At 35.7% G+C, this 22,374-nt stretch overlaps 1 protein-coding gene across 3 annotated transcripts in view; it reads left to right on the top strand.

Annotated features, from left to right (window-relative positions):
• DARS1 (aspartyl-tRNA synthetase 1) overlaps positions 1-9,142 on the top strand; it is a 63,856-nt gene extending 54,714 nt beyond the window's left edge. For all 3 annotated transcript variants that reach the window (XM_040474956.1, XM_040474957.1, XM_040474958.1), the window contains 6 exons: positions 876-1,022; positions 2,501-2,543; positions 3,856-3,936; positions 5,027-5,138; positions 5,344-5,415; positions 8,478-9,142. In XM_040474956.1, coding sequence (XP_040330890.1) covers positions 876-1,022; positions 2,501-2,543; positions 3,856-3,936; positions 5,027-5,138; positions 5,344-5,415; positions 8,478-8,569 — 547 coding nt within the window. In that variant the 3' untranslated portion in view covers positions 8,570-9,142. The remainder of the gene's footprint in view (positions 1-875; positions 1,023-2,500; positions 2,544-3,855; positions 3,937-5,026; positions 5,139-5,343; positions 5,416-8,477) is intronic.
• Positions 9,143-22,374: the final 13,232 nt, after the last annotated feature.

Here is a 22,374-nt window from a genome sequence, read left to right as displayed (position 1 = left end):
TATAATGGGGATGGGGGAAGATAAGTATGCATTAATTTGGTCTACCTTGATGATAACAAGTGTTAAAGGATTAAAAATAAGCTCCTTTTAATGCCTCATAAAATGGGTATTTTATATTACTAACAGTGTTAACTGGTGTAAGTTATGGTTTTTAATCCTTTAATACCACTGGGGTGGCAAAACAAGATGAGACTGAGAAAGGTGTTAAATATTTTGAGTATTTAAATTTTGTCTTTAACGTAAAGAATTTGTTGATAACACTGTTTCCTGGTGCATACACTGATTCAAAGAATGATTTTGTATGACATAGGTACTTAACACCTACCAGGTGTTTTTTTCTTAGCTGTTGCCACTACTACGGAAGAGCCTAAAAGTCCCCAAGGCAATTTTTGTATTGAGGCTGATGTTACACAAAACAACATTACTCTAAAAGCATTTTCTTTTGAGTTACCTCTGAATTTAAAAATTTGTTATCAGTAGAACACATAGAACTAAGAGTATGTGCAGTAGACTCTTGGGTCTACATCAGCCGGCCATTAGGGAATGGGCTCCCCAGACAGCTAGAAGCGTCTGTGGGGCTGAGTGGTTCACCTGAAGAAGGCACTTGGCTGACCATGGAGCTGCTACTGCTACCACCACTGAACCTACTCAGATTGCCCTTTCCTCATTGTTGCACATATAATGACTCCTGTGAAATGTTAAAAATGTTTCTTTGTTTTAAAATATATATATATCAAGTGTGTAGAAGAATAGAACTATATGCTCCTTATTTCATCAGTATCAGTAAAATTTTTATGTGTTGCCACAGTGACCTCTTGTGGAGAAAACACTTCATATGTTTTTTTTTTATTAACTCTGCATCATTGTGCAAATAGGTTTCAAACTGAAATTCGGACAGTGAATAAACAATTCCCATGTGAGCCATTCAAATTTTTGGAGCCAACTTTAAGACTGGAATATTGTGAAGCATTGGCTATGCTTAGGGAAGCTGGAATCGAAATGGGAGATGAAGAAGATCTGAGGTTTGACTTTGTGATTTTTTAAAATTTTTTAGTAAATTAGATTTAAGATATGAAAGAATGAGTATATTAATGAATGATGATCTTTTTTTCACCCAGGTAATAAACCTCAGTTTTATTAACTTTGGTATAGAGCATGATCCTGGTTTGTTTAATGTGTGATCTGAAATAAAATGTTGTTTGATGGGGTTTGCCTGAGCTTCGATAGTTTTGTTTATAAAGACCATTTTTTTGTCCCCACCTACCCCATATTTGTAACACTTTAAAGATAGTGACTACTGCCTATGATTTTGTCATCTAATATGTTAGTTCTCTTTCTAAGTTATTGTGTTAGAGAGGGTAGACAGCAGTCTAAATCCATCACCACACAGGATTAGGGCATAAAATTACAATCTCCAAACTTATAAAAATATCTGTTCTTTATTTGGTATATGGTATTATGCTATCTAAATTCACATCATATATCTTATAATTTTGAAGCAAATTATGTGGTTTAATAAAGCAGTTACTATCTACAGTACTTATATTTTGTTCAAAAGTTCTTAAGTTAAAATATTTAACCCCTCACAATAATTTGTATGGATGTAGGAGTGCAAGGGGTGGTGGTTATCTTTTTTAGGGCTTTTTTTAAGCGTATTTTGCTCAAAACTCTTTATTTTTGTTTCTTTAACAGTAATATGCACTTATGGTTTTAAGCATCTCCTTCGTTGCTAGATTGCATTTTAAAGCAAACTATAAATTCTGTAATTATTTTAAGCTGAGCAATATTTTCTTGATTATTTTGGCAATTGTTCTTACATAGGATAGAAGCTAAAGTAACAGCGTCTTAGGTATAGAAATTTAATAGGTTTATATAACACTATTAAATTTTAAAGACTTGGAAATACTGATTTTTGTTTTATAAACCTTTGATAAAGAGTAACTTAGGGGCACCTGGGCAGCTCATTCAGTTAAGCATCTGACCTTGATTTCAGCTTAGGTCATGATCTCACGGTTGTGAAATCGAGCCCCACGTCACTCTGCACTGAGCGTGTATCCTGCTTGGGATTCGCTCTCTCCTCTCTCTGCCCCTTCCCTTCTCTCTCTCAAAACAAATAAACTTAAAGAGTAACAAAAAAGAGATCATTTTAAAGTAGAACTACTTAATGGCAAGAATGTAGCCTATGTTGCTATAGTGAACTTTTATTATGTATAATTGTGGGAAATTATTCATCCATGTTATTTCTGAATCTGTGAATTACTAAATCTGTTTATCATTTTATTTAAATATTTTTGAGTAGCACCTACTAAATGTTAAGTGACTGTAATTGCCTTTTTAAAAAAGAGCAGGATAGACAATTATGTATTTTGTCCACATTTTTTATCCTTTGAGAACCTCAAATAGAAGAGGTGCCTTATTAACTTAAAACTATTTAAAGTTGCTATTTGATCTTCAAATATCTAATTTCATGGAGTTTTTTTGGTTTTGTTTTTTTCTTCAGTACACCAAATGAAAAACTGTTGGGTCGTTTGGTGAAGGAAAAGGTAGGACTACATGCTGGATTTCTTTTTCTAAATCTGGTACTAAAGAACAGTTGCTGGGGGGACAGTCTTCCAGAATGTTAAGATTCCAGAATAAATTAAAAAACCAAGGAGGTTGATAGATTTTTTTTAATTCTTGGAGAAATAAAAAATATTCAGACAAGCTTTGCTGAGTAAGTTTGATGAGCTCATTATTTGATTTTTGTACTAAGTTGTACTGAGGTATCCCTAAAAGTAGTATCTGTATCAGACTGTCAGGTTAGTCAGAAAGGACCTCAAGATGATTTGAAATTATTTAGAAACAATCTTTTCTGAGTACCCTCACTGATTAATGGGACTTGAAGGTGAATGAATTTTCTTTTCTGCCTCTGCTGCTTTCCTATCTCATTTTTTAAAACTCGAAAGAAGATAAAAGCTGAATTTAGTGTGATCTTCCAAGAAATACAAAGAATTGTGTGTGAATGAAGACAGACCTTGAGCTCCTCCTGCTGGTTGTACTCAAGACTGACTGGGGAGCTCACTTCTTTCTGAAACTGCAGTATTGAGTTTACACCTTTAAAGTGCTGTTTCAGCAGAGCTGGTTCCGGTTTGTCAGCTCTATTGACTTTCCCTCTGTGCTTGAGTTGTAGCAAAATGGTTAGCATCAAAACCGTTGAAATGTGATTGTTTTTCATTAAATCTGGATCATATAATATTCTTTCTAACAAAAATGTCATAACTTCATGTTAATGTTACTGATTTATTTCAATTATAGTTTTCATTTGAAGAAAACTACCAGATTTCTTTTAGATATCTGTACAAAATTTTAAATTATTGGGAAAATAATCGAGGTTTTTTAAAGATGAATATTGTAAAAGATGCCAGTTTTTCCTAGTATAATTTATAGATTTAATATAGTTTTTGTAAAACCCAAAGAGATTTAGAATAATTTAACAAAAGTTAAATTGTATCTGAAATTAGATTAACAAAGGAAAGGAATGAAAATCACTTTATTGCAGCATAATTTTTAATGGGGAAGAAATTACAAAGAGATTACATATCCAAAAAAAAAAAAGAAAGAAAGAAAACAATATTTGAACTATTACTGAATAATAAAAGCTTCCAAAAATTAATTATTAGAGGAATTTATAACATGATGGCAAAATACCATAGGATACAGATGTTCCTTGAAAGAAGAATATTTATTGTATATACAGTGTAATTATAGTAATTTTGAAGACAAAACTTATTTTTAAAAAGACAATTACCAAAATGTTAGCCTTCTTTTTACTTTGGTTAAAAATTTTTTTAATTTATTTTAATCATTTTTTTATAGTATGATACAGATTTTTATATTCTTGATAAATATCCATTGGCTGTCAGACCTTTCTATACCATGCCTGACCCAAGAAATCCCGTAAGTAATTTTATTTTAAATATTGGGGGGGGGGGAAGCTTTATTGTGACTTTGTTAAATTGTACAATGGGAATAATGGTTTTCATCAGTAATTTGCAATTTTGATGGGCCACTATATATACTACTACTAGTTTCTGCCAATTCAGGTCAGAATGATATTATGAAATTTGAATATTCCAGAAAATTAGTCCCAAAGCCTACATTAAAAATCATTTTCATGGTTCATTTTTTGAAGATTTATGAGGAAGAAATGCCATATAAATAATAAATAGTATCATTAGATTTGCAGACTATAGTGCATATTATTATCATTGACTTTGAACTAAAAAAACAACATTTTGTCCTGGGAGTTCATTTAATTTGTATTGTCTTTTGACCTTTTACTGTTTTTCCATTACAGTGCTTCCCAAACTTCAGTGTGCATCAGAATCACTTGGGGGGGCTTTTTAAAACACAGATGACTGGGCCCCATCACCAGACTTTCTGATTAGTTAGTCTTGAAGGAGCTTAATAATTTGTATTTCTAACAAGTTCTGGGTAATACTGAGGCTCCTGATCCAGGAATCATACTTTGAGAACCATTGGTTTACTGGAAGACAGGGAAAGTAAGTTAAAACATGATAAGAGAATAGGTTAAGCTATGGTAAACTGATGTTCAATTTACTTTTGTTAAAATTTTTAAAAATCTAAATTAAAAAGACTACACCTGTTGATAATTTGAAGTTCCAAAAATGTCTCAAAATTATATCATACTTAAAAACATTTCAGATGATAAAGTGAAATGAGAATCGGCACTACTTCTTACCAGTTAGACATGGTGCTCTGATTTGTTATTGGAACGTGTTAGAGGAGGGGACTATAAAATCTGATAGAGGGAAGGAAGAAGTTATTATTCAGCTCTCACTAGTTTAATCTTGTTTTGGAGAAACAAATTGTGTTCATTGGAGCAGATTGCATCATTAATTGTAGGGGGAAATGGCCTTGCTCTTTGAACAACAGAGATTTTTTTTTTCTCTCATATGAGTAATGGAAATAGAATGATAGCCACTAGAAGAGTGGTGTTTTCTTGTGTGTTTGCTTTGCCCTGCAGAAGCAGTCCAACTCTTACGATATGTTCATGAGGGGAGAAGAAATACTGTCAGGAGCTCAGAGAATACATGATCCTCAGCTGCTAACAGAGAGAGCCTTACATCATGGAATTGGTAAACAACTTAAATATATTTGGGAGAGTAATGTATATTGTGAAAAAAGCACATTTTAAACCTTTTAAAGACTTCTCAGAAACATTGTTATTTGTTTTAATCTTTACTGAACCATAATTATTGCTTAGTACTTTTTTTTGAGTTACTAAATAAAATGATAAATTATGTTGGGCTTTTGAGTTTGTTTGTTTGTTTTTTTTCCTAGATTTGGAGAAAATTAAGGCATACATTGATTCCTTCCGCTTTGGAGCCCCTCCTCATGCTGGTGGAGGCATTGGTAATATTATTTTAATATTATGAGAATATAGTTCCAATCCAGATTTCATTTGGCAAAGTGTTCATTCATTTCTAACTAAATTTCTTCAACATGAGACTTCAAAAAGTAAATTTTATATATTGTTATTGTTTACAAATAGGTCCATAAGTGCTAAGTATGGTACAAATTTGAATTATAACAAATTTTGCGAGTTATGACTAAATGAAAATGTGACTTCCAAGGAACAAAATGAACAGCTAATTTGTGTGTAAAATATTGTAATAAATTTCTAGCCATTTTTTTCTCTGAAGAGTTGAGAAGCAAAATGTCTTTTAAATTGAGTATCCTGTTTTCTGCATCCATGAGTTCATTCACAGTAGCCCAAATTGAAGCTCTCCCTCGAGTTAGCTTGGATTATTGCTAAATATTTTGTTGTAATGTAATGGTTCATTGGCTTTTAGGACCACTTCTAGAGTAAATGTAAGAGACCACTCTGATTTACAAAGGGTAAGGGGCACCTGGCTGGCTCAGTCACAGAAGCATGCAACTCTTGATTTCAGGGTTGTGAATTCAAGCCCAACGTTGGGTGTAGAAATTACTTTTAAAAAATAAATCTGGGCACTTGGGTGGCTCAGTCAGTTAAATGTCCGACTCTTCGGCTCAGATCATGATCTCACGGTTCTTGAGTTCCAGCCCCACATCAAGCTTTGTGCTGACAGTGCCAGAGCCTGCTTGGGATTCTGTCTCCCTCTCTCTCTGCCCCTCCTTCCCATGAGAACACATGCTCTCTGTCTCTCTCTCTCTCTCTCAAAATGAATAAATAAACTTAAAAAAAATAAATTTATTAAAAAAATAAACCTTTTAAAAGTAAATGAATAAGTAAAAATTTAGCTCAATTTTTAGGTGTCCCTATCAGAACTTTTCTTAAAATATTTATTTATTTTGAGAGAGAGATAGAATCCCAAGCAGGATCCACACTGTCAGCGCAGAGACCGACCCAGGGCTCTAGCTCATGTATTGTGAGATCATGAGCTGAAATCAGGAGTCAGATCTCAACCAACTGAGCCACCCAGGCACCCCCTAGATGTCCCTATCAGAGACTCTTAAAAGAATTTTGAATGTATAGTTTCCTTGAAATTTTTGTTTGATGTTTGTTTGGGTGGGAGGGTTGGTGAATGAATAATATAGTACTGTAAAATTTTTCAAATTAAAAGGGTATAGAAGAGTATGTATTCATCTCCCTGTAAGAAACTATTGTTGCTAGTTTTATTTTTACCTTTGCAAAGATAATCTTTGCATATGCAAAAGTAGACACTTTTAAAAATACATTTTTACACAAATTGTAGCATACAATATAAATCATCCAGTACCTTGCATTTGTCACTTACTGTATTTTCTCATTTGTTCCTTATCAGTACTTAGACATTTTCAGTATTTTTTTAACACTACATAGAATCAATCCATTGAAAGGGTACATCAAAATTTGATAGACATGTAGGTTGATACCAGCCTTTTGTTATTACAAACAGTGCTCCACTGGATACAGAATTTAGTTGTTTTTGTTCATTTGTTTTAATGTTTATTTATCTTTGAGAGAGAGAGTGTGAGCAGGGTAGGGGCAGGGAAAGAGGGAGACACAGAATTTGAAGCAGGCTCCAGTCTCTGAGCTGTCAGCACAGAGCCCAACATGGGGCTCAGACTCACAAAACCATGAGATCTTGACCTGAGCTCAAGTCAGATGCTTAACCAACTGAGCCACCCAGGCGCCCCTAGAATTTAAGTCCAAATGGGAAATGCACAACTATTTTCTCTCAGAGTATGCAGTAATGTGCATTTTGTTTAATTCACATATTTTTGTGACTGATTGACAATGTAAATTTTAATCAAACTTGTGGACATTTGAATTGTTATCAAATACCACTCATTTTTTGGTAATTAATGATTAAAGGGAAGATGGGATATAGTCGGGTTTTTAGATTGGTATTAGATTAATACAAAGTTCGAATTTACAGCTGCAGATTTTTTGGTAAGGAATAGCAATAAAAATGTTAATTCTCAGGGGCGCCTGGTGGCTCAGTTGGTTAAGTGTCTGACTCTTTGATTTCAGCTCAAGTCATGATCTCATCAGGCTCTGCACTGGCAGCATAGAGCCTCCTTGGGATTCTCTCCTCTTTGCCCTCCTCCCACTCACTCATGTGCTCTCTTCCTCTTTCAAAAATAAGTAAACATTTTAAAAATGTCAATTCTCTTATTTATATTTCTGTCTTAGAAGTTAAATACATTCCTGGGGCACCTGGGTGGCTCAGTTGGAAGAGCCTGCAACTCTAGACCTTGGGGTCATGAGTTTGAGCTCCACATTGGGTGTGGAGATTACTTAAATAAAAACTTAAAGAAAAAAAAGAAGTTAAATACATTCCATTAAAATTAAAAGTTATTGCTGTATAAAAATATTCTTTGCATTTTTTATATAATGTCTTCTACAACTTTGGTGAAATAAATTACACACACAGAGTTTCATTTGCTAGTTCTTTTCGGTTTCTTAGGTGGTACTCGGTCTTAATTCTGACAGTGATACAGTATTTAAGTCACATATCAAAATCAGTCTCTTCTGCACTCAGAACATTTACAATAATGTATCCTAGAGTCTTATACTAGGAACCACTACATTACACATCTATTGAATTACAGTAAATTTCTGGTGCTTCCATTAATAAACTTCCCTGAAGAAGTTTATGGCTCTCGTCTTATGCTGATGGTCTAGACTACATAATTAAGATTCTGGTCCCATTTGAAAACATACAGGCTTATAAAATGACTTTTTTGTGTTTGCTTAAATCGTAAGTTTTGTATATTTACAAGATTTTTGTAGTTCACAGAATCCATACAACTTAAGGATATCTCATTTAGTCCTTCCCACATACAGCATCATTTCTATTTCTGTATCAGACCCAAAACAGTTCGTTTTAAATAAACTCAAAATAATAGAAGTATTTTGTTAATAGACGATACTATGTTGGTAGTTTCAATAAGTAAGACCCTGAAAGGTTTTCAGAAAAGGAATTAATGATTACTTTTTTCCCTAGGATTGGAACGAGTCACTATGCTTTTTTTGGGATTGCACAATGTTCGCCAGACCTCAATGTTCCCCCGTGATCCCAAACGACTCACTCCTTAAAGAAAGCTGTGCTGTTTTTATTCTTTCCAGTAACCTGCTATTGATCAGGCTATTCCTTAAGCTACTACAATGGAGTATATGTTTTATCTAAAGTGCCACAGTTACTTTGGATTAATTCAATGTAGGTTACTTTAAAAGAGAAGATTTTTATAACTTTGGACATGCTTCAGTAGGAAATGGTTGAACATTTTAATGAAAAATTCATATGGTTATGTTAAAAAATTCATATTGCATTACTACAATAAATGTTAACAATTTGAAACAGTTCAGATTGTGTAAGGTTTTTTTTTTCTTTTCTATTTTACAGTGGCTATATTAATGTCTTAAATTTTCAATATTTGGGCTTATTTTTTTAAATTCTGACATTGAAATAACAGTTTCAGGGAACTGAGATTTTAATGAATGTATAATTGACATATTGTGGAAAATTAAGCAGAAAGTATCAGTTCTTTAAAGTTGTTCCCAGAAATCATGTAAAGCAGGTGAAAATACTGGTTAGAAAATACTCAAAATAATGCTGTCTTAAATTGTTAAATTCTAAATTGAATTTCAATAAAATTTTAAAACTCGTTACATTTGTCTTTGTGTGATTTCATGGCAGTCTGGTTTTGTAACTGGTTCTTGGCATTTGTAATTTGGGAAAAGAAAAAGTACACAACTGATTTATGTAAATAGCTAAAAACAAATGAATGCTGATATATTCGCAACATGTATTCATATCAAGATACAAGTTCAGATGGATTGTAGGAGGATAGCATTCTTAAAGCTGAAAGCTTGGATTGCTTAATAGCCTATTTCATATAGATTAAAAAGTATTGCTGAATTTTCCATTTTTTTTTTTTTAAGTTTGTTTATTTGTGAGAGAGAGAGCATGAACAGGGGAGGAGCAGAGGAAGAGAGAGAATCGCAAGCAGTCTCCACGCCATCAGCACAGAGCCTGACGCACAGCTCGGTGCCCACTTCAAGAGTCAGATGCTTAACTGACTGAGCCACCCAGACACCCCTCTATTTCATTTTTAACTGGTACTAATATTTAGTGAATGTCACTAAATTAATGCACTCTAATTTTTCCTACCAAAAATAAATTTTTGTGTAAGAATTACAATTAGAACACTTTCTCTCTATTAAATATGTTGATGTTAATTCTACAGGGAACCACATTAATGGGCAGGAACAAAACAAATATTTTCCTACAGGAAGAGAAAAACCAATACAGAAAAAGAGGGAGGTCAGAAAGTTAGGACATTACTCCTGGAACGTAAACATCTGCCTGTTACTGTTGAAAGTTCATTTATTTCACCACCTAGATTATAAGCCTCTGTGAAAGTACAGACTCAATTTTTATGTCTTTCCTTCATATTCTACTAGACTATCTTGAGTACAGTTGGCACTCCGAAAGTATTCAAGAAATTTAAGCCACACCAAGAACAAATGGACTACTAACCATCTTTTTGAATATTAATTCCCAGGCCCTAAACTAATAATGGCCTAAAGCTGTTCTCAAATTCATAGAATTATAGCTTCTTTCAAAGTAAACAGTCTGTAAAGTCCTAAAATGATATGATCTTTTTTATTTATTATGAAGTATTCCAAATATGCCAACCAGATTAGATATGATAAAAAGGACACCCCCTGTACTTGCCACCCAGCTTTATCAAATCTTAACATTGTCATATTTGCTTTCAAATACTTTATTTCCTTTTTCAGGGGAAAAGACGTGGAGACAGTTAAGGTGTCCTGTGTACCCACTCTGATCCTATCCTGCTAGAACTATTACATGAATTCAGTGTTTTTTTAATTTTCATGGTTTCATATTTTAGCTAAATAGTTCTCATTAACATTGTCTAGTATCGTTTTGCAGATTTATTTGGTATGTATATTCTGAGATTTTGATTGGAATTACCTTAAGTCTGTAGAATAATTTGGAAAGACTTGGAATTTTCTTCTCTTTAGTCTATCCTTTAATTTTTTGGTATTTTTTTTCTTTAACTGTAAAATATGTTGGTACTCTTTACCATCTTTTGAAATGTGTTTTTTTTTTTTTATTTTTAGTTTATGCTAGAGTATCTTACTATTTTTTTCTATTGGGAATGGGATCTTCTTCCTATTACATTTTTTAATAGTTACTGGGGCACTTGGGTGGCTCAGTCAGTTAAGCCTCTGACTTTGTCTCAGGTCATAATCTCACCGTTCATGCATTTGAGCCCCCTCATCGGGCTCTGTGCTTTCAGCTCATAACCTGGAGACTGCTTCAGATTCTGTGTCTCCCTCTCTCTTTGCCCCTCCCCTGCTAGCACTCTCACTCTCTCTCAAAAATAAACATTAAAAATTTTTTTTTGTTTGTTATGAAGGCATAAGAACACTTACCAGTTTTTTATGTTACTTTTTTTTTTTTTTTTTTGCAGCAACATACCTGAACTCTTAGTTCTATAGTTTGTATTGACTTAATTTTCAAAGTAGATAGATAGGAAGGAGGATAACACAGTAGTAAATGGTATAGATTCTGTGGCTCTACTGCCTGGATTCAAATCCTGATTTTGTTGTTCATTAGCTGTATAAACTTGGGTAACTTGCTTATCCTCAACTTTCCTCATTTGCATAATCTTATCTCATGGACTATTGTGGGGATTAAAAAGTGAAAAACCCTTAGAACAGTGCCTAGCAGGTAGAATAGTGTCTGGCAGATAAGGAGTTTCATCTCTTCCTGCCTAATTCTTACATCATATTTCCTTATTGCATTAGTTGAGCCCTTAAGTAGAATGTTGAATGAAAGCAGTGATGGGACCATGCTTTTTTTTTTTTTTTTTTTTTGGTTTCTATTTAACTTAAATACTTCTGAAGTCTCAGGATTAAGTGTGATGTTTTCTATAGGTTTTTGAATAGATGCCATTTGTCAGGTTAATGAGATTCCATTTGTTAAGAGTTTCTGTTATGAATGACTTTTAGGTCTTCTTCAGTTTCACCTTGCAATGTTTTGTACTGTTTGGTGTTCCGTGTACTAATTCTTCACATCTCTTTGTAAATCTAACCGTGTGCTTCTGGAAAGAATGTATATTCTGTCCCTGTTGAGTGTACTGATAGAAATAGTGTTGATAGTGTTGTTCAGAACTAATCCATTTTGGGGTGCCTGGGTGGCTCAGTCAGTTAGATGTCTGACTTTGGCCCAGGTCATGATCTCAGTTTGTGGTTTCAAGCCCTGTGTTGGGCTTTGTGCTAACAGCTCAGAACCTGGAGCCTACTTCGAATTTTGTGTCTCCCTCTCTTTGCCCCTCTCCACTCGTGCTGTGTCCTCTCACTCTCTGAAAAATAAATAATACATTTTTTAAAAATTACAAAAAAAAAAAGGAACTCTATCTTTTACTGTGTTTTTTTGTCTAGGTCCATCAATCACTGAAATTTGACAAATGAGGGGCTCTTGGGTGGCTCAGTCAGTTGAGTGTCTGACTTCAGCTCAGGTCATGATCTCACAACTCATGAGTTGAGCCCTGTGTCAGACTCTGCTGTCAGCACAGAGCCTGTTTCGGATCCTCTGTCTCCCTCTCTCTCTCTGCCCCTCCCCTGCTCTTGCTCTCTCATGCCCTATGTCTCTCTCTCAAAAATAAATAAGCATTAAAAAAATATTGTAAAAAAAAAAAAAAAGAAGAAATTTGGCAGACAACTTTGGAATTTTTGTCCTTTTCTGTAAAATTTTGATTCAGGTATTTTGACACATTCTTTATGTTATTAGCCATATATACTGTTAACGATTTTTACATCTTTCTGATGAATTGGACTTTTAATCTGATGAAATGCCTTTTTACAACTCTAGTAATGCTCTCACTTAAAATCTGCTTTATCTAACTTAATATAGCCATTTCCATCTTATGCTTATTGTTAGCACATATCTTTTTCCGTCATTTACTTTCAGCCCACCTATGTTTGTGTTTAGTGGATTTCTTATAGACAGCATATAGTTGGATCTTGTTTATACATTCTGACAATATCTACATTTTAATTGGAAAATTTTTCCCAAAAGATTTAATGTAGTTATTTATATGGTTAGATTTGTATCTACCATTTAATGTTTCCTACTTTGTCTCCTGTTTTTTGTTTTTCCTTTCTTGACTTTTTTTAATGACTTTAAATATTTTTTACCATTTCATTTTCCTATTGATATTTTAATTGAACTTCTTTGTATTGTTTTTTAGTGATTGCTCTAGAGACTATAATATATATTCTTAACGTTTATAGTCTATTTATAGTTACTAATTTCATGTTTAAGGATTTTATGTTTCTGTTTATAGCCTTTTTTTTTTATATTTTTCTTTTCCAGTTTGCATATCTGTGCCATATCAGCCTCTCATTTTTGGAAAGTTTGTTTGAGATAGAAAGTTTTATGTTTAATAGGATAAGGCTCATAGAATTCTCTTATAGTTTTAAAATGTTTTAATCTTGTTGTACTTTTTTTTTTAGACATTTATCTTTTTTAAATCTCTTCACCTAATGTCTTTAGCTTTGGTCCTATGGATCCTGTCTGTGCTTTTGGTTTTTTGTTCATTAATTTCTGCTTTTATATCATTTTCCTTTCTTCTACTTTCTTTAAGGTTTTTTCCCCCTAGTTTGCTAAGTTTCAGTTTTATTTTTTATAGACCATAGTTAATATACTGACCTTTATTTTTATTAAGTTTTGTGCCTTTTTTTTATATCTGTACATTTCATCAGGGTTCACTTTTCTTCTTACTAAAGTACCTCTTTTCTTATGTCTTTAAGTTAGAGCCTGTTGATTATAAACTCAAAGTATCTTGTCCTCTTGAATGATAATTTGGCTCAGTATAAAATTCTAGGTTGGCAGTTATTTTTCCCTTAGCACTTTGAAATATTACACCATTAAATTCTCTTATTGTCTATGAACAGTTTACTATCAGTACAGTTGTTTTCCTTTGCAGATAACCTGGCTTCTTTCCTTGGCAGCTTTTAAGTTGTGTCTTTATCTTTGAACTGCTACCAATTTTGATCTATTCAATAGTTATCTTGCTAAGGAATGAATGTGCTTTTTGTCTAAGACCCACATCTATTTTCAGTTATGAAAAATTCTCAGCAAGTGTCTCTTCAAATACTGCTTTACTATTGTCTCCCTTTTTTCTTTTCTTAAAACTCCAGTTGACTAAATTTGGGCCACTAACTACTCTGTTGGGTCTCTATTCTCATGTTTTTCATCTTTGTTCTGTGTTCTGGATGAGTTCTTCTCCATGAACTCCATGAGTGCTGTCTTCTAATTGATTTAATTACTCTTCAAATATGCCTAGTCTAAAATTAACCCCATTTATTGCATTTTTTTTATTTCAGTGACTATATTTTTCATTTCTAAAATGTTTAGTTAGTTCTTACCTCATTTATGCCTATTTTTGTTCATATATTTGGTGGGAATTAGGCCATCATTTATGCTTTCAATAAATTCTTTATCATACTGTCCTACAAAACATTTTTGCCTGGTTTTCTGTTGGTTTTGTTCTTGACATGTGTTCACATAGAGTTATCACATGTAAACCCTGTGGACCCTCTTCAGGAATATGATTATAATATGAAGGAAGAAAATAACATATGAAAAATGAGTACATGCTATCTCTTAGCACAGTAGTTTTCACACTGAGTTGTTGCCCAGTTGGCTTTTGCAGGGGCTGTGAGGGTAGCAGGCTCCACAGGAAGTTCTCTGGCAGTTGCATGGAGCAACAAAGGATTCCACTGGGGTAGAGTCAAATTTGTTCGGAAGCTTTTGCCATGGACCATTTCTTGCATTGCATAAGTAACTATTTCAGATTTATTTTTTCTCTTTCACTTATTTATAGTTAAGAGCACTTTATGAAATAAAACTTTGTTAACTAAAGATGAAACATGTTTAAGACTTAAAAAATTTTTTTTCCTTGAAGTACATTACTATACAGATGGGTCATATGAAAATATATTTTTCAGCAAACAGCTCCTACAAGCTCTGGAAGGTGGTTTTTTAAAGGGGTGGAGTTCTTTTATTTTTTCCAGATTTATTGAGATCTAACTGACATATCTACAAGTATTGAGACCATTAAAATATTCTTTCCCATGGGCCAGCCTGGTTTTTTTAAGGCCGCAGTTACAAACACCTTAGTGATAGTGGCTTTGGCACTAATTGTAGAGAAAATACAACATTCTCCTAATTTCTGTTCTAATTCACCCTGCTGGCATTTGAGGGTTTCTCTAGAATTTGAGTTGTATTTGTTATCTGGTGGCTTCAGTTTCTCAAAAGTCCGATGCACCCTGTTTAAAACAAACATTTTTGTTTTGCCACTTCGTCCAATGTCAACACCCTGCACAAAGGACTATGGTTAACTCCACCAGCCGGAGTAGCCCTTTGTTCTGCTGTGTGATACATTACCTCTACCTCATCAGTACAGCAGAACCCACACCACCTGCTCCTTGATGTCTGACCCTTCAGATGAGCTGCATCTGTCATTCCTTCCCTTTGCTTAGCTGCAGTGTGTTTTGTTTTTATTCATGGGACCCTGGCAAAGTTCCTTCAACTCTTCCTTTCCAACACCTGCGTCTGTCTCCCAAGATCCTACACACTTTCAAGAATGGCTCTTCTGCTCCCAAAGCTGCTCAGGATCTTCCAAATAATTGATCTATCCAATTGAATATACCCCAGGCTATTCAACCCATAAAAAACTACCACCTTACTATTAAGACCACAGGGTTTCCACCTTAATTTTTGTCTAAAATTTTTGTTACTCTTGGTGTGCCTGGGTGGCTCAGTCAGTTAAGCATCCAACTTCAACTCAGGTCATGATCTCACGGTTTGTGAGTTCGAACCCCACATCAGGCTCTGTGCTGACAGTGTGGAGCCTACTTGGGATTTTCTCTCCCATCTCTATCTGCCCCTCCCCCACTTGTGTTCTCTCTCTCTCTCTCTCTCTCTCTCTCTCTCTCTCTCTCAAAAATAAACTTTTAAAAATATAAGTTAAAATTTCTTGTTACTCTTCATTCCTATTGTTTCTTCAGCTGGATTTTTCTTAATTTTTTTAATGTTTAGCAAGAGAGACAGTGCGAGCAGGAGAGAGATACACAGAATCTGAAGCAGGCTCCAGACTCTGAGCTGTCAGCACAGGGCCCAACAAGGGGTTTGAACGCACGAATATGACCTGAGCCGAGGCCAAACACTTAACCGACTGAGCCACCCAGGCCCCCTCAACTGGATTTTTTTTTTAAGTTTTTAATTTAACAGAGAGGGAGAGAGAAGATCCCAAGCAGGCTCTGCTTTGTCAGCACAGAGCCCAATGCAGGGCTACATCTCACAAACCTCAAGATCATGACCTGAGCTGAAATCTAGAGTCAGACTCAACCAACTGAGCCACCCTGGTGCCTCTTCAACTGAATTGTTTAAACAATTTGGTGTAGTGAGGTGCCTGGATGGCCCAGTTTATTAAGCATCCAACTCTTGGTTTCAGCTCAGGTCATGATCTCACAGTTCATGGTGTAAAATACCACATTGGGCTCTGCAAAGACAGTGCATAGCCTGCTTGGGATTGTTGCTGTCTCTCTCTGTGCCCCTCCCCCGCTCCTATGCTATCTCTTTCAAAAATAAATAAACGTTTTAAAAAAAACCAATTTGGTGTAGTAATGAGGAGTCAGACCTGATATAGGAGTGTAATCAAGTCTCAGCTCTCATGTGTAGATTTAATGCCTACCTTGCAGGATTGTGAGGACTAAAAGAGAGATCCAGGTAAAAGCTCATTTATAGTTCTAGGCATATAAAATATATTCTCTGAACAGATATTCTAAGGGCAGGGACCACATCTTAAAGTTTTTGTAGCCTCATATTCATAGCAAAATGTTGAGTACATTGTTTGTGTCTGATACTACTTATAAATTGATTGGTTAATTTTGGTAGTTCAGGGATGAAACTATTAATAATAAGCCCAGAACAAGATGTTTTTACACAGGAGTTAATTTTTAATTTCCTAAATCTAACCGTGTGTGTATATATTTAATTGAAAAACCAAAGTGTGACCCAGAGGCTTTTAAAAACAAGCCATTTGGCCACAAGAGTGGTGGCCACCAGTTTGCAAAGTCTTACCACTTTTTTGTACACTCTTTCTTCAAATCCTTGCTTGTTCCTACTTTGCTTAATTAAAACAAGCCACCAGACTCTTAAATGCTGCTCAGAGAGATGGACTGGTGGCTGCCACTGTTTTTAATAGATCAAGACATCATTATGTCCCTAGAGCAAGTAAACGCTCTACTTACAACATAAGTAATCGTAGGGATTACTCCCACGTTTTTCCAAATAACATTTTAAAACCTTATCTCTTCAGGACACCTGGGTGGCTCAGTCTGACTTTTGATTTCAGCTCAGGTCATGATCCCAGGGTCATGGTAACAAGCCCTGCACAGGTCTCCATGCTGAGCATGGAGCCTGCTTAAGATTCTCTCTCTCTCCCTCTCTTTCTCCCTTTGCACGCTCTCTCTCTTTCTCCAAAAAATAAAAAATAAATAAATATTAGCTCTTTAAAAATAAATAAATAAACAAACAAAACCTTATCTCTTCAAGGTTTTCAACTTCTCTGACAATCAAATTGAAACATCAATGAGATACCAAACTGGTGATGATAAGACATGCTTATTGTTTGCAACAGGATGGAGAATTGGAAACTTTGAGGCACTGTTGGTGAAGTGTAAACTGGCAATCAGCCAGCTTTTCTGGAAGGCAGATTAGCAGCAAAATGTGATTGTGAGGGGCACCTGGGTGGCTCAGTCCCGTGAGTGTCTGACTCTTGATCTCAGTTCAGGTCTTGATCTCAGGGTCATGAGTTCAGGCCCTGTGTTGGGCTCCACATCCTGGGCGTAAAGCCTACTTAAAAAAAATTTTTTTTTCATCCTAACCCTAAACAAAATGTGAATATGCATAGGCCTTTGACCTGTCATTCTTAGAATTTTTCCTAACAATACAGATGCACACCAAAAAAAAAAAAAAAGACATCATAAGGATATTTATTACAGCATGAAAAAAATGCAAACAACCCAAATTTCCATTAAATAATGTTTTTATCCATGTTATAGAATGTTAATCATTGGAAAACACAAGGCAATCCTTGCTTTGAACAGTTGTGTAGGACCCTAAAAATCATACAAACTAAATTGCAAAGCAATGTAAAAAGGGAGGGAAATAGGATTGTTTTAAGACCTTTAAAATTCGTCAAACATTTAAAAATGAGAAAATTAACATTTATTTAGTACCTTATAATTTAAAAATATTAAAACATTGAGAATTCAGGTGTTTCATTCTTCTGTAAAAAATATTTAGCAAGAGTAATTTGTACAGTGCTGGTCTTCTTCTAGTCATATAACTTACCGCATGGAGTGACCAACTCTCCTATGCTTTGATGAATTACCACACTCCTTCCTACATTCAGATAAGCCTCCAGCACTTTATCCTTTGTACTTTCAGTGTCATGAAATATCTGCAAGAATTGCTGTAATGTGAAACGTTTTGCTGTGGTCACTTCCTCTGAGACATCTTCATCCTTTCCATCACAATCCTTGTTTATCTCAGTAAGTTCATCTTTGCTAAGTTCCTCTATCTGCATATCTGGAGTTTCTCAAATAGGGCAATGTCACCATGGCCAGCTATTTTTTTGAAGTCTATTTATTTATTTTTGAGAGAGACAGAGACAGTGCCAGTTGGGGAGGGGCAGAGAGAGAGGGAGAGAGAGAGAATCCCAAGTAGGCTCCACACCATCAGTGCAGAGTCCGACACGGGAATTGAACTCACAAACCATGAGATCATGACCTGAGCCAAAACCAAGAGTCTGACACAACCGACTGAGCCACCCAGGTGCCCCTGGCCAGCTATTTTTCCTATAACTCCATGTACATTCGATTCAGATTTCACTTATGGAGTTCTCTTTTTCTTTGCATTACTTTCATCTTTGTTAGCCAATTCCCTCTTTCAATTATCTGCCTTTGTAAAATGTCACATTACTTCATTAGAGGAAGACAAGGAGGAAACACAACTACACACTTTGCTCTCTATAAGTGATATGATTGGTCACTGAACATGATGAACATCTGTTATTTGCGGAGTGATTTGTGGACTGGAGAGCTAGCAGTGTTTATGCAGTTACTCAGTTAATACACCATAATAACTGGAATTTGAACCAAGTTGTTAGAAGTCTGGTGTAATTTAACGGAACAGTGGTACCTGAAAGCTGTCTGTATCAGAGCCATGCCAAGCTAGGAGTACATATATATATTCATTGTTATTTCAGTCTCTTTATGTAAGCTGGGCATTCTCTATTTTCCCCTTATCCCACTCACTGCCCTTCTCCGCTCATGCTGTGTACCCTGGGAGTCCAGCTTCTATGGACTGTGTCAACCAGGTACCCTTCTCAAAGGCTTCTAATTGGATTTGGTCTTTGGAAGGCACCAATAGGAGATTAGAAGGAAGGAGAAGAGAAAGGCCAGGATATTTATTTTCCTTCTCTGCTGGGCCACATTTTGGCCATGGCTGCTCTCCTCCCCGAAGGACACAGCTTGCACTGAGCAGAAGGTTACAGCACCCTGTGTATAGCCACAGCTTCTTCTCAGGTTCCAGGTAGTGCTGTCTCTCTTTACCCCTTCAGACACAGAGGCAGCAATAGCTTTCTATAGTTGCTGGTTCCAGGGTGCATCACCATCCCTTTCTGTTTTCTTTAAACTTCCCAAACCTTTGTTTTTGACCACTTCTCAAAGCTGTCTTTGAGCATATCACTCCTGAGTGTGCCGTATGTTTCCCACCAGGACCCTAACCTAGATACCATTTCACACTGTGTATGGAAAATTATATGTACATATCCAAATATGTGCATGCGCTGACGGAGGTCTGAAAAGATATAAACGGTAACATCATTTTTAACCCTTTGCCTTTTTCCTATCTGCTTTTTAAGTAGGGGGGAAGACACCTGGGTGGCTCAGTTGATTGAGCGTCCAACTTCAGCTCAGGTCATGATCTAGAGGTTCATGAGTTCGAACCCCACATCAGGCTCACTGCTGTCAGCACAAAGCCCACTTCAGATCCTCTGTCCCCCTTTCTCTGCCCCTTCCCTGCCTGTACTCTGGCAAAAATAAATAAGCATTAAAAAAAATAATAAGTAGGGGACGCCTGGGTAGCTCAGTCTGACTCTTGGTTTCAGCTCAGGTCATGATTTCACGGTTCCTCAGTTTGAGCCCCACATCAGGCTCTGTGCTGACAGTGCAGAGCCTGCTTGGGATTCTCTCTCTCTCTCTCTCTCTCTCTCTCTCTCTCTCTGCCCCTCCCCTGCTCGCGCTCTCTCTCTCTCTCTCTCTCTCTGTCTCAAATAAATAAATAAACTTTAAAAAATCTCTATATATACATACACATGTATGTATACAGATATATAGATATAGGTATAAATACAGATATAGATACACACACACATATATATATATTATTTCAGCTTCAAAATAGTTATCCATTTTTCTAATTTAGTCACATCTTTATAGAAATAATTTTCAAATTAACATCTGGCATACCTTGGAGATACTGTGCATTCGTTCCAGACCACCACAATAAAGTGAATATCTCAATAAAGCAAGTCAAATGAATTATTTTGGTTTTTCAGTGCATATAAAAGTTATGTTTACACTATACTGTAGTCTGTTAAGTGTGTAATAGCATTATGTCTAAAATACCAATGTACATCCCTTCATTTAAAAGCACTTTGCTGGGGCGCCTGGGTGGCTCAGTCGGTTGTGCGTCCGACTTCAGCTCAGGTCATGATCTCGCGGTCCGTGAGTTCGAGCCCCGCGTCGGGCTCTGTGCTGACAGCTCAGAGCCTGGAGCCTGTTTCAGATTCTGTGTCTCCCTCTCTCTCTGACCTTCCCCCATTCATGCTCTGTCTCTCTCTCTCTCTCAAAAATGAATAAACGTTAAAAAAAATTTTTTTTTTAAATAAAAAATAAAAAAATAAAAGCACTTTGTTGGCCTGATGAGTGCAGTGAATGTGGAAGGCCATTTATCTGAGAAAAATAGCCTCAATGTACACATAAAGTTTCACTCAGATGAACAGCTTTGTGTCATGAATGTGGGAAATCTTTTAAGTGGAAGGCAACATTCATTCAACACCAGAGAATTCACACAGGAAAAGAGTCTTATGAGTGCAGTGAATGTGGGAAATCTTTTATCAGTCACACTGACCTTAATTATCATCACAGAGTTCAGGCTGGACAAAGGCCTTAGGAGTGCTGTGAATGTGGGAAATCTTTCAGCAAAAGGTCCAGGCTCATTCAACAACAGAAAGTATACAGTAGATCAAGTCCTTGTGAGTGATATTATGAAATTAATGTTTATGTTCACTAAAATTCGTATATTGAATTCCTATCCTCTAATGCAATAGGATTAGGTGAGGTCTTTGGGAGGTAATTTGAATTACAATGGGTCGTGAGTGTGGAGCCCTCATGAATGGGATTATTGTCCTCAGAAGAGTTCTGAGAAAGCTTGCCTCCTCTATAGATCATGTGAAGACCCCTTTAATCCTAGGTGTTGTATTTACTCTAAGGGGTGGCTCGTAAGAAGGATTGGGCTCTGCCAGCACAAAGTGGTGAACAGATTTCAATGCATCTCAAACTTACTGTGTCTCAAAAAAATAATTGCAAGTAAATAATATATATGTACATAAGTACATATGTACATATATACTCTCCAGCTTGGGCCTTAATTTGCATTATGACCCAAGACCTTTGTCATGGGCTGAATTGTGTATGTGAAATTCATATGTTGACTTTGTGATCCCTGCCCCATACTTCACAATGTGACTATAGTTAGATATAGTATGTTTAAAGAGATAATGAAGTTAAAATGAGGTTATCAGTATGGACTCTTACACAGAATGACTGGTGCCCTTATAAGAAGAGGAGATAAGGATATGGGCACAGAAGGATGATCATGTGAAGACAAGGAAATCTCCATCTACAAGCCAAAGAGAGAAGAAGCCTGAGAAGAAACTAAGCCCGCTGACACCCTATGTCAGGTTTCTAGACTCCAGATTAGGGGGGAAATACATTTCTGTTGTCTAATAAAAAAAAAAAAAAAGTATTTTGTTGGTAAAAAGTGCTAACTAACCATCATCCCAGGTTTCAGCCAGTTGTAGTCTTTTTGCCTGGTAGAGGGTCTTGTCTCCATGTTGATGCCTGCTGACTGATCAGGGTGGCTGTTGCTAAAGGTTGGGTTGGCTGTGGCAACTTCCTAAAATAAGACAACAATGAAGCTTGCTGCATCAGTTGACTCCTTCATGAACAATTTCTCTGTAGCATGCAACACTGTTTGATAATATTTTACCCACAGTAGAACTTCTTTCAAAATTAGAATTAATCCTCTTAAACCCTGCCACCGCTTTATCAACTGAATTAATATAATATCCTAAGTCCTTTGTTGTCATTTCAGCAACCTTCATCAGGAGGAGATTCCATCTCAAGAAACTACATTCTTTGTTCATCCATAAGAAGGAATTCCTCATCCATTACATTTTTATCTTAAGATAGAAGCAATTCTGCAGTTGATGACATAAGTTTCCCCTCAGTCATATTAACTTTGTTGATCTAACTGAACCATTAACCAGTGTTTTTTCTGATGCATTGGAAATAAAAATTAAAAAAAAAAAATAGCAGCAATTTAGTCACCTTCAGGCTCCACTTCTAATTCTAGTTCTCCTGCTATTTCCTCCAGTGAAGTTTGAACCTCTCAAAGTCATCCATGAGAGTTGGAATCAACTTCTTCCAAAGTCCTGTTTGTGATGATA

This window comes from Herpailurus yagouaroundi, unplaced genomic scaffold (assembly GCF_014898765.1).
Source record: "Herpailurus yagouaroundi ecotype Mexico unplaced genomic scaffold, PumYag 140, whole genome shotgun sequence".
Lineage (NCBI taxonomy): Eukaryota > Metazoa > Chordata > Mammalia > Carnivora > Felidae > Herpailurus > Herpailurus yagouaroundi.
This window is presented reverse-complemented; position numbering and strand designations above follow the sequence as displayed.